We start from the raw sequence: 14,845 nt of genomic DNA, 5'->3' as shown, positions 1-14,845 counted from the left end.
CAGAGCCATTGTTGAATCCAGTTTGTTTATTCAGCAATAAACAATTCGAATGCAGACTAATGATAATGTTTTAAACAAACTTGTGACAATGTTTGTCAAACAAGCCGTAAAAAACCTTTACACTGAGCAACATTTGTTTAAGAGGACTGCTCATGTTAACGTGCTTCTCTATGTCCTTGGATTTTCTCCCTACAGAGATCGACAGCTGTATATTCCTCGTATGTTTGGCAACGACATCGTACTTGGAAGCTGTTTACGACCCTGTCTGACCAGAAGTCTAAGCGCCTCCCAGGGGAGGATCATTGCCTTGACGTCATCTTAACATATAAATAAGCCTACATTCCCTATGTCACTAAGAACCTGTGGCTGAAGCTATAGAAAGTCCTGCTGAGGTCTCACCGGACAACTCATCCACAAATGGGCCCCGTCGCTAGCGTCTACCTCGTCTAACGACCGTCATCCTGAATAACAGTTGGTGTTTCTTCTACATCACCATACACCACATTGAAAAGGTAAAGGAGATTTTTTTTCATCAAATGTGTCCTAGACTATGCATAATCTACTGCAGGCCTTAACCAAGTAGCTTGCAGCTAAGGGTCTATACTGACAAACTGTAACCAATATACCTGGTAATGCGCTAAGACATTTTGACTTAGTGCTGACCTTACCTGGACATGTTGACAGCACTTAAGAGACAAACAAGACTCATTACTGTTGTAACTGAAGACTAGATTACCCTATATGAAGAGATGGTTCTCTATAGGTTCCCTGCTGTGGATTTTGAGGCCATTCATTATTTGTTAACAACACTAGGTGTTTGTAGGCTTCGTTGACAGGCAAAAATTCAAAAAGGTCTCTTTTTTTTCTTGTTCCTTTTCAGTTCGTTGTCATAGTATGAATATCATTAGGAAGAGAAGTAAAACAAGTTTAAGTTACACGTTATCTATCAGAAAAGGGTTATTGTGAGGTAAGCATCCAAAAGCACATATAACCGCGCATGCCTGCCTGTCAAGCTGTCGACGTTCGTTGGCTCGACCTTATGGCACGCTATCTGCTTCGTAAACATCACGTAGGCCTAGGCTATGTGTCCAGCAGTGCGAGTGATTTTAATGTTCGTGGCACGTGAGAATGCACATCTTCAAGCACTGTGCGAATTGGGCAATGCAATATTTCGCAATATATCATTTTATTTATGTGCCTGCTGCCTCTATCTTGATCTGAAAGGTATCAGGTTATCCTTGAGAGGTGCTGTATGTGGCACGACGGGTATTAGCCTACACGCACCGCACGTTATTTAAATCCCCGTCTCAATCTTGAACTTGATATCGGCTCTCCACTTGTCCTTTCCGCAATGAGAATGAACATGTAGAGGCACTCGTAACATTTTGACCATTGAAACTACGTGGCATGAATTGCTAATCGCGTCACTTTTTCTTAAGTAATAGATCGTTTGTTCTGGATGGCTATTCTACCTTCGGCTCCTTCATGTATGTCATTGTCTCTGTTCTTGCGTTTTGTAAAATGTCAATGACACTGTTGGAGTCATGTTGGAATGGCACATGCTGCAACGTTTGGTGTGCACAGGACACTGGGGTTGGTTTCTGGCAGCTAGCCTAACAATTCAAGTTCTCACACGCATACACTGGTGCTGGCAGAGGTCTGGAGGGAAAATCCTACTCCCCCCTCCAGCTGTCGGCACATAACACCAGAACCAGAGAAGGCAGAGGCCAGTGCCTTTAAAGTTTGGGCATTCACAACACCTAATATTCTCAGGGGCCTCTAGCTCTTGAATGTAGACCTTCTATAACTATACTGTGCTATTGAGTCTCCTTACTAAAGACTGAAAAGGCTCTCTGTTTTAGTCCTTCTCTTAACTACTAAGCTGAAAAACATCTTGATGGGGACATGACTGCTGATCACTCCAGTGGTGCATGGCATCATTAGAGACATTGCATCACTCCTCCGGGAAAGACATTGACTAGAAGAGTGGACTAGGTCTCCATCTGACTGAAATACCACTACCCAGCAGTCATGACCTCATGCCCTGCTTGTATCGCTGTGCTGTCCTCCTCTGAGGCTAATGTGGGTCCTTATGTTTTTGCCTACAGCATTTCCATCTCTGCAAACTTGACTTGTAAAGGTAAAAAAAATGGCAGCAATTCCATCCACCGGATCCCTCATTGCAACCCATGACTACTACCGAAGTAAGTATGACACATCGCTCTAGCCAACCCTATCCATACCTTAACTACATTTGTATTATAATGTATAACAGTAACAGTGTAATGGTTAGTAAATTAAGCTGCAGATATTTAGGGGGTGAATTTATATAATTTTGTATACATTTCATAAATGTTTATTTCCACATTTCTGTAGGACGCATAGGATCAACATCCAGCAACAGCTCCTGTGGCAGTTCAGAGTATTCAGGGGAAGTCATCCCTCACCCACCAGGTATGAATGGCCACTGCTATAGCTACACACTTCTGTAAAGCATGTCGTATAGCTTCAACTTCATCTTCAATTTACACAAAAAAAACTAAGGTTACTCTGTTTAGAGTAGTCTTGATATTTACGAACAATTCTGCATTTCTGGTTTGCAGGTGTGCAAAGACAAGACTCAGGCCACTGGTGGTCCTCTCTTTTCTTTGGAAAGCAGCCTCAGCCTGGCCTGCCCACTGGGGCCGACTCAAAGAAGTAAGTCAACATACTAAAACTATGGAAAGCAAGACTTTAAACTGGAATGTGAAGGGGTACAAGAAGCTAAAGCATAAAAGGGCAGCCAAATCAAACCAGTATGATGTAACTGATAAAAGTGTTAATTTGTCCTTATTGGTGATTTGCAGGGCCGGGACCTACACCCTATCTGATGGTCACGTGACCTGCATTGCCAGGGAAATGGTGCTGAAGAGGCAACTCAGTGAGACCAGTGACTCTGGGAAGGCGGAGGCTGGATCTCCCCCCTCCCAATGATCACCACCCCACCCCACCTCACCCCCCAACATACCCTATTCCAGTTCATCCTGACCCCAAGTTTAACCCCTGGTTACTTGCCCCCCTGATTCTCCAAACCCCATCCCACTACCCCAGAAGCCATCCCAGGAAGTCACAGGCAATGGTGGCTCCATTGTTTTGATTATTATTATTTTTTTTACTCTAGACTGCTGTAAAACTATTTGTAAGTATTTTTCCTTGTTTTTGTTATCGCTATTTAAAATGTGAAAAGGCCAAAAAAGTTGTTTGTCCTTTCTGGCTTGAAGCCTGTAAAGGATGACCCGGTTTGTTACTGTGCTCGCATTGTCAACATGTCTGTGTTGAATAAAGTCACTTTTGAAGCTTTCTCCTACTTGCCATGTTATCTTTTTACTATTAAAAAAATCTGTTTTAGACAAAGCAATAACTAGATTGGCCAGTTTTCCCTTTTATTTCACTGAAGACTTGACACAGTTCTTACTTGAAAAAGGAAAGTCAGAATCAGCGTATAGTCTGAGTAATGGTCACCACATTGAAACTGCCACTGGAATTCTACTGTCTGATCAAACCTAATCTGCTTTTACACTGCTTGTCATGCCATTGAATTGGTCATAATTATGTCACGGTTTGACTACAAATTGGTTGTAACTGTTTCATAAATACTCCGTCATGAGAGTGTGGAAATACTGATTTCTACACATGAGTCTACATACTGAAGTCAATATATTTGGTGTAAATAGTACTATTATTTTTCAGTCAGCAGTGGGTATACCCACTTCTCGAAACAGGGTGTTTATCCTGTGCTGTATGGGCTGCTTAAAAAAATTAAGAGTATAACCACTTCTCCAGGGACCACTACACCACTGAGTGTGACTCCTTAATTCACCAAGCTGGAAATACTTATTAAGGTTAGATCTGTTTTCCACTGGACTTAAACCCTCTGTTGGGTTGTCCAGAGACTTGATGGGTTTAAAGAGCCTGGACATGATTCAAATATCTAGTTAGCTAAGATGGGATCCAAACCAGTCACTAATACCCTTTATATAACACATCACCTGTTGGTAGTGACAGAGCCAGGAGCAGATAGATTGGAAGCATATAGTCTTGAATGAGGGGTACTGCTCAATACCTAGAGACACATAAACTGGGCCAAACCTCTTTCCACCTTGGCATTTCATTGAAATAGTGGAAAGTGATTTGAGATGGCAAATGCATAATTTGGTTGGATAAAAGAGGTTAGTGTATTTGCTTTCCACCTGAGAGAAAAAGGAAGATAGAAGAAAGAGGGAAGAAGTGTGTCAGCCCTGTCTTTACCAGCGCTGTGTCACGTGTAACCGGTGCAATGTATAGGTGTTAACACCATATCACCAGGATTTACCAGATCGAAGAACCCCACTTACCTCTAAGGATGAATGTCATGATGAACTGTGCACCCACACCGCACCGCATCAATGTTACTTCCCTGTGCTTGACATCTGTCACCTTTGCTCTATTTTTTTAGCAGTTGATTTTGGAAATGGTTTACATGGGAGGTACTGTGTATTACAAAGCATTGGCAAGCCAGAAGAAATTGCTAAAAATTAAAAAACGAAATCAATTTGAATTTTTCTACTGAAAACCTAAGAGCTTGACCGCTTGAGTGGACACATTTTTCTAATTAAGTGTATCTGTTTCACAGGCTTCACAAACTCAGTTTTAAGATCAGGCTTTGACAGGGGTAAATATCCAACTGCAGGATGAACAGAACTGAGACCGATTTCGGGTCTTTTGTTCTCACTTTATCTTTTCTTAATCTACTCTTATTAACAAAACCCCTCCTTTATCTCCAACTATTTCCACTGGGAACAGGCCCTTTTCCCTCTCAGACACATAATCCCTTGTTGCGTAACCTTGATAAATGCAATAGTTCACAGATAAGACAGATACACAAACTGTTCCCTCCAGCTTGTTTGTCGACCATGAGGGCATGTCAGTCTCTGGAACCTTCACGCAGTTTTGCTAACTGGTGGCCCAGTCTGCCCTTGCCAAAACAACACTTGATCTTTCACTTTCCAGCATCCACTTGGGTTTACCATAGACTGCACACACTCAGGTTCAAATACCTGAACCAAATTAGAGTTCACATCTGGCCTATATTCAAGTGTACTCCGAGACAAAGTCCTCTCCCCTGTTCTGTAAACAGCGGTTTTGCAAACTGAACCCCCTAACCTGATCAGTTGTTACACACTGTCCCTGTGGAGTGACTTTTATTTGAGCAATCTATTTTGAGTCTGTAAGGTAATCACCAATGGAAAACACTGTAGGTTGTGTTTCCCATGAGAGAATCTCATCTTAGTGTGTCGTTGCACAGAAACTTGTGTTTTGAAACTGGTGTGCACATTCTGTTTCATCATCTCATCCTGTTGCAACTGTCATTTACAGTAATTCTAAGTTAATTACAATAAAATAGATATAATTGTAGAAGGTGTTGTGGCAGGACCAAAACTCCAACCTCCACCATAACTCATCTCCTGTTTGGCGCCAGGAAAGATAGAAGTCTGTAAACAAGCAGATTACTGGAAATAAGGTAAAACTGGCTATGGGTATCAACTGTGTAATTATGTTCAGTTATGCCTTAGCAATGCTACCTTTTATGCCACAAATATGTAGTTGAAGGTGACACAATGGCTTGTACCGTCACCATCCTCTCATTGAAGCATTTTTTGATCTCCTGCGATATATAAGTGAAACAGAAGGGGGGTGGGGGTGAGAGGGGGTCTTATGTCCACATTCTGGCAGACTGTGTGGTTGGTGAGGCATCAAGAGGGGCTTTGCCATCCCGTTGTAGCAGTGCTGCCAGCCTGTTCAAATGTGCAGATGGGAGCAGCTCCTTCACCTCTGACCAACAGAGGAGTGTGGCCCAGTTACACGGCATGGGAAAGAAATAACCTCTTCATGCAATAGAATATTGATAGAATTTTTTTCATAGCTTTGAGTGGTATGAATATTACATATGTAAATCAGCCATGATGCTCAATGTACAGTATATTGACAAATTGGACCTAAAGACAGCACAAAGCTAAGATTTCAGTCTAGAAGAATTGTCACTGCATTGCTATCTCAAAGCCTTAGAAGTGTTTAGCAAAATGGTGAACCTTCTTCTACAGGGGCAGTACCATGTGATAAGGCACTAGCTGAAAACAACATCTGGACAGTGAGAGCATATTCTCATGAGTGTTTTGAATGTGCTGTACTTAAATCAGCTAGTGAATCTACTGATTACCAAAGCAGACATTTACTCGCCACCAATATCATTTGGCTGGTCTGTGGCATGGCAACACCAAGCACCCCCCCCCCCCCCCCCAAACATTCTTTCTCTCACACAAACACAAACACATGCACACTGCCCCAAAGCCCCTGAAGCACATGTTCACCTTTATACAGACTAACCTCACAGTTCCTGGCTATGACAAAAAATGGAGCGCTCTGGTTGGCAGAGACGTGCTTGTCAAACCTGCCTGGCTGGCTGAAGATGTTCCTGTCTATCTCTGTGCCGAGAGGCTGAATTGGAAAACCGTGGGCTTCCTGGTAATGACAAACGCCAACACCTCTTTGATCCATGAAAGGTCCCAGACCAGACATCCTACATGAACACATGATTCAAGCTTGTCAAGCTTTTGGGTAGAACTTTTTATCTTATCTGTATCGCTTTGTCCAACACTACCACCATTAAGCTCTGTATTGTATTTACTCCCACTATGGAGGATTTATTTTGACCAAATGCTTTTCTATTCAAGTAACTTTGGGGATGAGGCTTTGAGTGGGTTTGTTTAGAGGCAATTATTGTTATTATGAGACAGGAGCCTGCTTCCAGAGTTTATGAAATACACCTGGTGTACTATTTCCATTGAACAGCGTAACACATGCTGTCCTTTTCAGGTCATGCCAGAGGTGTATCGGTAAGTATGAGTGATATAATTGGGTGAATCATCTGAGCTGGCTCCATCACCTTTCTTCCAATCCCAATGACTGCCAGTTTCTTCAGAAGAGATATTCATGATATTCAATCCGGGTGTCACCCCATGGACATTTGCCATGATGCTTCATCATGGCTGCGGGGTAAAAGTGGAATCTGGGGCAGATTCAGGGGGGCGCCGCCGTGGTGTCAGCTGTCTTCCATTGCCCCGACACGGCACTATGACCCATTTAATCAACACAGCAGAGGAGCGTGCAACAGTCCCACTTCCAGCGGCCTGTGTGAGAGAGCAAGGTCTCTGGCCTCCTAGGTTGAACAAAGGTGTCTGGTTGGCCACTGGCGAGCGAGAGCACGGAAAAAAAACAATGCGTTGAATTTACATTACTTCACTGTAATGTGGACATCAGTTGCAAATTAATAAAATGTGTTAAATCAATTTTCTCAGTTTACAAAATATATTTAGGTCGCCTATAACACAGACACGACCCACTAATTAAATTAAATTGTTTAAACTAAGGGTCCATGAAATAGGTGGAGTAGAGTTCTTTATCTAATCATGTACCTTCAACATTATAATGTTACGCACGCTTGATATGCATGCACATATTGAGTACAATCTCATATACTGTAAGCGTGTTGAAAATAAGGCAACATCTCTGCTTCTAGATGTTCTGAATAGACCATACAGCTACATTCATAAGCATTTGTTATTTTAGGGGACGGAACAGTGGGACCACTGAGACCTTGAGCATTACCAATATCTGCGAATGTCATGGTGGGAATCAAATATGGCACATTTCAAAGCAAAATCTAAAGACACAGCCCATGTACTAAAATGTACAGATATCAAAGAACTACTTAGTTAACAAACAAACAAACACATATAAAAACGCTTTTCAACACAAATAGCTAAGCTTGATTACTGCACTGCTTTTGCAAAGGCTGACAATCCACCGTCTTCCTTTTTTCAGTGCATACTGGAGGAAACCTAGTAAGCCAATTAAAGGTGAAAAGTGAGGGTTTATCCGGTTCCATTTGTGGTTAGGCGCTGAGACAGGTTTATCTGGCCATCCGCTGTATTAAAAGCAGCAACTCCACTGTGGGTCTATTTTTGGTACAGCACGCGTAGGGTGCGTGAACAGGGCATGGTCCCCACCATCGGGTTGTGTGAAAGTTCATGTGTGCGAACCACAGACAGAAATAGAGAAAGACATGTTTGCATGCCAACATTTCAACAGTAAAAAAAAATGATACTTTCCATGCTAAAATTAGACAGTTTCAGGGTCTTTCTGATAAATCACTATAACTGTGCTTTGTTTTGTCTCAGTACAATTTTAAATCATAGCAGTATGTGAAGCTGAGTGTTTTAGTCTTCTCATAATTGTAAGCTGTGAAAGAATAACTATCTGCACTTGTCCTCATTCTCCTTTGAGATTTTATCAGTGAGAATTTAAATTATTTTATTCAAATGCAAATGCAGTTTAGACTGTCATCTTAATAATTCAGTTTATCTGTGTTTCATGAATCCTCTCGTCTTGACCGTGGCAGTTGGAAAATGAGCTGTGAGCCAGACATGCACCAGGTGCCTGTGTCGGGTAAACATTCTTCACTAGTGACACCCTGTTGCCAAACCAGGCCACTGCAGCCTTATGCTATAGAGTGGAAAAACACCCGTCAATCCCAGCGATTGTGAAATGTCTTGTGCCTCAAACTCAACATATCAGGTTTCTCCCTCACATTTTCAGTCCCACGTTTTCATCCGGGGACTGGAACTGGCAAAACACAAGCATTACCACCAAGTGAGAAATCAACAGAATCAGCAGTCCAGGAAACTCCCCCGTTTACCGGGAAGTATGGATTAGTGCACCAGGTGCACTTCACCAAATTTGGTCCCACAACAGCAAACACAGCAAACAGCAACAGGACAGCAACAGAACAGCACGCAGTGTATTTGCCTTCATGGCTATTGACTGTGGGCTTTACTGTGTTTTACTGTGACCACTAAGGAAAATACTGCCAGCAATTTAGAATTGATAAGCAGAAGAAAACACACCAGAGTAATAACAGCCATAATATTCTCTACTTCTGTAAATTCTCTAAATCTATCTGTCAATGTTTTATATGCAAACGAGTGAGTAAAAACAGATGTGACCACACATTGTCATGAATGTAAGATGTAATCATCATGTTGTTTTCAAGCAAGGCTCCATTCCTACCAGTAGTTGCACAGTAGTATTTACAACACATATGCCCACAATAAGCGCTTATCGGCACATAGGTTTCTCCGTAAGAAGGCAATTCTCTTAACTTTTAAAGAAACGAAAGTTTTCAGAACAAAACAATCCAATGTTCTCAATGCTATCTTACAGTGTAACAACAGCATTGTTCAAAACAAGGGCTTGGCCTCTCATGCAGAACCAAACACTGCACAAGCCACAATATCTTCAGCACGTCAAAAAGAATGTGGTGGAAGTGTTTACTGTTCATGTCAAGGCTCTTTTCAAGCTTCAGGTCTCCACAGTCCCAGCTCCCAAATTCCTCACAGTTTGTCTGCATGAACTCTGTCACACATCTCAACAAGGCCCTGTTTCTGCCTGCTGCCACCCTGTGGTCACCACCTCCTGACTGTGGTTACGACCACGTGTCCTCATCTGCTGGCTCTGACTCATTGCTGCCCTCTGGTGCCTCTGAGTTGTCAACACAACTATCTGGGGTCCACTCGTTGTAGCGTTCTGTGAGCTCCAGAAGGGATTTGAGTTCCTTGAAGTCGGGTCGCTCTTCGGGCGAATAGCTCCAGCACATCAGCATGATATCATAAATGTGGGTTGGGCATGTCTTTGGGCATGGCATCCGGTATCCCTCGGTGATGCGCTGGAATACCTCATAGTTGGCATAAGCTGAAATGAATGAACAACACAGAAATTGAGGTGATGTTCTGAGGTAATTACTGTACAACACTTAAGCACAGACATGTCTGTACACAAACGTACACTTTCACATGCAGAAATTCCTCGCAGACACATACATACAGCTTCACACTGATCTTTACTTCTGCAAATATTTACTTGGGTATGGAGATCCTCCATAGGTGAAGATTTCATAGAGCAGTATTCCAAATGACCAGACATCGGATTTGTTAGAAAATCTTCCATGGCTGATGGCTTCTGGAGCACTCCACTTATAGGGGATCTTCTTGTCCTCAGACAAATAAAATGGCTCCTGAGGAGAAATGTCGACAGGCAACTAACTTGACAGTTTTTTTTCTTCAATTACAAATTACGTTTTAACCATATGATAGATGGTGGTCTCAGCACATCAGTGGATTTTCATTTTGTGTAACAAAGAATACAAAAAGAGCTATTGAACGATTATCTTATGGATGACCTTGATGACTCGAGCCAGGCCAAAGTCTGCCACTTTGCAGATGTTGTCCACTCCCACCAGGACATTTCGAGCGGCCAGATCCCGGTGAATGCTGTTCTCTGACTCCAGATAGGCCATGGCATCTGCCACCTGAGTGGCCATGTCTGTCAGGGATATGAAGTCCATATGCTGTCCCTCTGGACCTGTGGGAGAGAAGGAGATACATGACTGACTGTACCTACTCAAATCATGCCATAATAGCCTTCAAAGAATTCGGGAGAAGTAGACCTATAGAAGTAGTAGGTACGCACAGAAGGAAGGTGAATACATGAGTGGGACAGACTGATGTCAATGTTTGTGGGTATACAGCTTTATTTTAAAGATATATCTTCATAACTGTCAGAATTCTATTTCTGCCTAAAATTGTGTGGTAGTAGTGCCTAAACCTAATCTGGCCCATTGAAATATCTCTTGGAATAAAACAAGAATCATGTCAATCATCTCAAATAGAATTTTTTTGTCATGCTATTGCCTTTTCATGAGGCCTGCTCTGAATTCCTTAATAGAAATTAATTTGCCGACATTGCTGTTTCACAAATGTTCACACAGCATGTGAAAATATTTACACATGGACTGTAATCTCTACGCAAGACTGTTATCTCTGTGTGACACGAAAGTCACAACAACAGCATGCAAGCCCCAATAATAAGTGCCGGGCCAGAAGCAATCTCTTTACACCACGATTGACAAACACAACCATTATCAGATTTACTGTAATCAGAATAAGTAAGTTACTAAACCACTGAAAACTTTTCCTTAATGAACAAAAGACTTTGTCATACCCCTCATTCAATGGCGAGTATACATACAAACTGAATTGAACTGAAATGACCAACATAACTAAGACATGCTAAATAGGATCATGCCCAGTTGAACCAGATCCAACTGAACTAAAGGACTGGCACAGAAAGTGACCTCTCAGGAAGCTTAGCAGGTTGCCCTTCTCCATGAGCTCTGTGATGATGTAGAAGGGGGCAGAGTCTGTGGAGATGGCGAAGAGCGAGATGAGGTGCCGGTGCCTGAGCCGCTTCAGCATCTGGGTCTCCAGCTGGAATTCACGGTGGTTCAGCATGTCTGACAGAGAACAGGAAGAGAGCAGGAGAGGTCAGTTATTGGATCTGTTCAGTGCCACAAGTCAACAGTCTACACCGTCACTGACGTAAACATGAAACCAAACAAGGGTTGCATTCACTGGCGTCAATTAATGTGAGTCTGACGCAGGACTGGGATCAAAAGGCAATGAATTCATACTTTTATCTTCAGTGCTTAATGTTATTGGTGTTGTTAGTGGACAGTATTTCATAAAGATATGAAATCATTCATAAGTGAATTCAGGCGCTGGGCATACTTTGAATAAACTGAATGTGGGTGTTTCAAAAATGTATAATGAAAAGACTGGAAGTCATGAAACCGATATATCAAAGTTTACAGTCAGCTATGCACTCTCACACATACTCCTAAAATCTGATATTTGATGAACTTGACATGTTGTAAAAAAAAAAAAAAAAAGACATCCATCGATAGTAAGAACTGTTCAAATGTCTCTACAGACAAGGACATAATCAACTCACATTAAACTATAGTGGCATTCTGTAAACAACAGAACATACCGATGAGTCACGTAGAATTTCATACCCTCCTCCCTTCCAACCCTAACCTCATAATCTGTGCTTGAAACATGAGCCTTTTCTTTCAGCCATGTAGCTCATGCATGAGGAAGACCAGAGCATCAAAGGGACTGGTGTTTGGTTAGAAATCTAAGTGCTACTGCAAGACAGGGGGGACTGGAAAGTCTGCATTACTCGCTGTCACGTCACAATATGGAAAAAATGACAGTGTGATGCAGACCTCTGTGTTGTATGGATCACTTACTTTCTCTTTGCAAATCACAAAAGAAAGCCTCAGTTATAAAAGAAAGCTATCTAATTCCAGTAGTAAAAAAATGTACTTGTACAGTAGTATCATGTATGCCAATATCCAAATCACTTAAATGAACACACGTGTTATTGTATCGGTAGTAGAAACACTATGTGAAGATAGATAACAGATAGACAGACAGACAGACAGACAGACAGACACACAGACACACAGACAGACACACAGACAGACACACATACAGACACATAGACAGACAGATACACAGACACACAGACAGACAGACACAAACACACACACACACAAACACACACACACACAAATATCCATATATCTGACATACCATTGTTCTTTAGAATCTTGATGGCAACATTGACCGTGCCTTTCCACTTCCCACAGTACACATCAGCGAAGTAGCCAGAGCCCAACTGCTGCTCAAGGGTAAACTCGCTCTTTGGAAGTTCCCATTCATCCTCTGGAATACTGGGAAGATCTTGAGGCTCTGGCTTTCTCTAGTTTTCCCATACCAACAAAACATATGCCATCACTTGGAGGTTGCTTTTCATAGAGAGGTTGTGTTAAGAGTGATTGAATATAACATAATGATGTTAGACATATAGAAGGAGAGTTCGGTGGAAACCTGTGTCACACACTACTGTACACTAGTGTTAGGCTCTCTACTCAATGATGATTATCAAGTGAACCTAAGCTTTTCTATTTTCAAAATATTTGGTATTTCTGTCTTCAGTTTCCTGTTTTGTTTGGTATTGTTCTGTTGCTATGCAGTGTCCATGCAATAGGCTTTGATGCCAATTTCTCAGGAAAGGAATGGAGGCTAATGTTGATCTAATCTGATTTCCTCATATCACAAGCAGCCTTTATCATACTGTGTGCTTACTACATATGCCCTGTGTGATGCTCAATTTGATCTGGAAAATAACATTAAAAACCACAACCACAAAGGTCACAAGCAATGTCAAGCACTGTATGGCGCACACACACACACACACACACACACACACACACACACACACACACACACACACACACACACACACACACACACACACACACACACACACACACACACACACACACACACACACACACACACACACACACACACACACACACACACACACACACACACACACACACACACACACACACAAGGGCCTCAGGCTAGCAGCATAAACAATCTTACCCGGGCACAGGCCTCCGTAATTTGGGCGACAACGGATAGCGAGTGGCCCCTGTAATACTGCACCAGGGCCTCCAGATCTGTGAACGTCTGATTCAGCTCAACATAAAACAACCCCTCCTCTCCCTGTAGGATCTTGAAATGCTTCACCTGATCATCAACCTTCACTGCAAGGGTGCAAGAAACAGGAGATTACTGATGCGTTTAGAGTAAATACACTGCAATGTTATCCAATTTTAGTATAATAATGTTTCATAAGGTCTGAACGTTGTCCCTAATGTCACTCATTATTAGTAGGCTGTTAACAACACCAGATGTCCACTTTGCACTTGCTATGTATGCTAAATTTTAGGTAAGTATAGAGTACCAGATAAGACGTGTCCCACTTCATCCTTTTCGCTTTGCCGCACCAAGAATGCCCCTTCTGGATTGCCAGAGGTGAGGAGGAGGTTTTGGGCCTCAAACCGATTTAGCTTTCCAAAATACCACCTGGGGATAATGCACCACATGACTACATTAGTTAGAAGAAGTTACAGTGAATTTACATGAGGTGATGATGGAGTTGTCTTCTTGAGGGCTAAGGTTGACCACTCCATATCAAGTGCACTATGATAAACATCACTGTCAGTACTTCATATGTGTATATGGATATGTGAGGGATATAGGAGGAATTCATTTTAACAACATTTATTGCTGTCTCTCAGGAGGTCATACATCCATTATTTCAGAATTTGTGCTCAGATAAATTGTTTAACACAAATCATTTTTCGTATTCGTTCACAGATTAAGCTTCTTTTGTTACATAGCTATTGACTCTGTCTGCACACTGACTTGGTGTGTTTATTGACAAACGACGCATGAGTAAACCTCTGACTCAAGTAACTTACTTGAAAATACTACTCCACGTTTTGACGGAAACAAAAAAGTAAATAGTAAATACAAAAATATATCCTTTCTTAAAAATAATCACACTACAACTCTTTTGGAAAATGATATACTCACGGCTGATCATCTAACGTCTCTACCTTGACAAGGTAGTTACAGGGTACAACTCCGCTGGCCACGACCTCCCCATTGACGAGCTTATGTGCTGTCAACCAGTCCCCTGACCGCTCTGTAACTCTGAACAAGTCATCTTTTACAAAAGATATTTCCTCTTCTGACCGAGCCTCGAATCCCCACAGTGCCTTGTAGATGCCCAAACTTTCATCCGTTGGTGGCGGAGATGACCAGTTCGACTCTGACCTCGTTGATTTGTGAGAGTAATACCGCCTGGGTTCAGTTTCTTCCTCGGCTTCTTGGTCCCCATTCTTTGAATGCGGATCACAGCTGTCCTTTTCTCCGTCTTTTGAACGTTTCCAGGGGGGGCAACGTGAACAGTTGAAAATATCACGCAATGATGTTAAGTTAATAGGCAT

General features: G+C 42.1%; 2 protein-coding genes across 3 annotated transcripts; one reads left to right on the top strand and one right to left on the bottom strand.

Annotated features, from left to right (window-relative positions):
• Nucleotides 1-368: 368 nt before the first annotated feature.
• On the top strand, nt 369-3,340 carry LOC308377630 (pancreatic progenitor cell differentiation and proliferation factor-like). Of its 2 annotated transcripts, XM_080854353.1 has the most exons (6): nt 369-512; nt 881-967; nt 2,109-2,204; nt 2,377-2,454; nt 2,604-2,697; nt 2,847-3,340. In XM_080854353.1, the coding sequence occupies exons 3-6, from the start codon at nt 2,150-2,152 to the stop codon at nt 2,971-2,973; spliced, it is 354 nt and encodes a 117-aa protein (XP_080710479.1). In that variant the 5' UTR covers nt 369-512; nt 881-967; nt 2,109-2,149; the 3' UTR covers nt 2,974-3,340. The 2 variants fall into 2 exon arrangements, with proteins under 2 accessions (XP_080710479.1, XP_080710478.1); XM_080854352.1 differs by lacking the exon at nt 881-967.
• A 6,219-nt stretch (nt 3,341-9,559) lies between these two features.
• LOC308377059 (protein-tyrosine kinase 6-like) lies at nt 9,560-14,845 on the bottom strand (the record flags this gene model as incomplete). The annotated part of the gene is made up of 8 exons (XM_080853607.1): nt 9,560-9,825; nt 9,994-10,147; nt 10,313-10,494; nt 11,267-11,425; nt 12,570-12,738; nt 13,431-13,594; nt 13,795-13,916; nt 14,430-14,845. The coding sequence occupies 8 exons, from the start codon at nt 14,843-14,845 to the stop codon at nt 9,560-9,562; spliced, it is 1,632 nt and encodes a 543-aa protein (XP_080709733.1).

The sequence above is a fragment of the Sprattus sprattus genome (genome assembly GCF_963457725.1).
Source record: "Sprattus sprattus genome assembly, chromosome: 16".
Lineage (NCBI taxonomy): Eukaryota > Metazoa > Chordata > Actinopteri > Clupeiformes > Clupeidae > Sprattus > Sprattus sprattus.
This window is presented reverse-complemented; position numbering and strand designations above follow the sequence as displayed.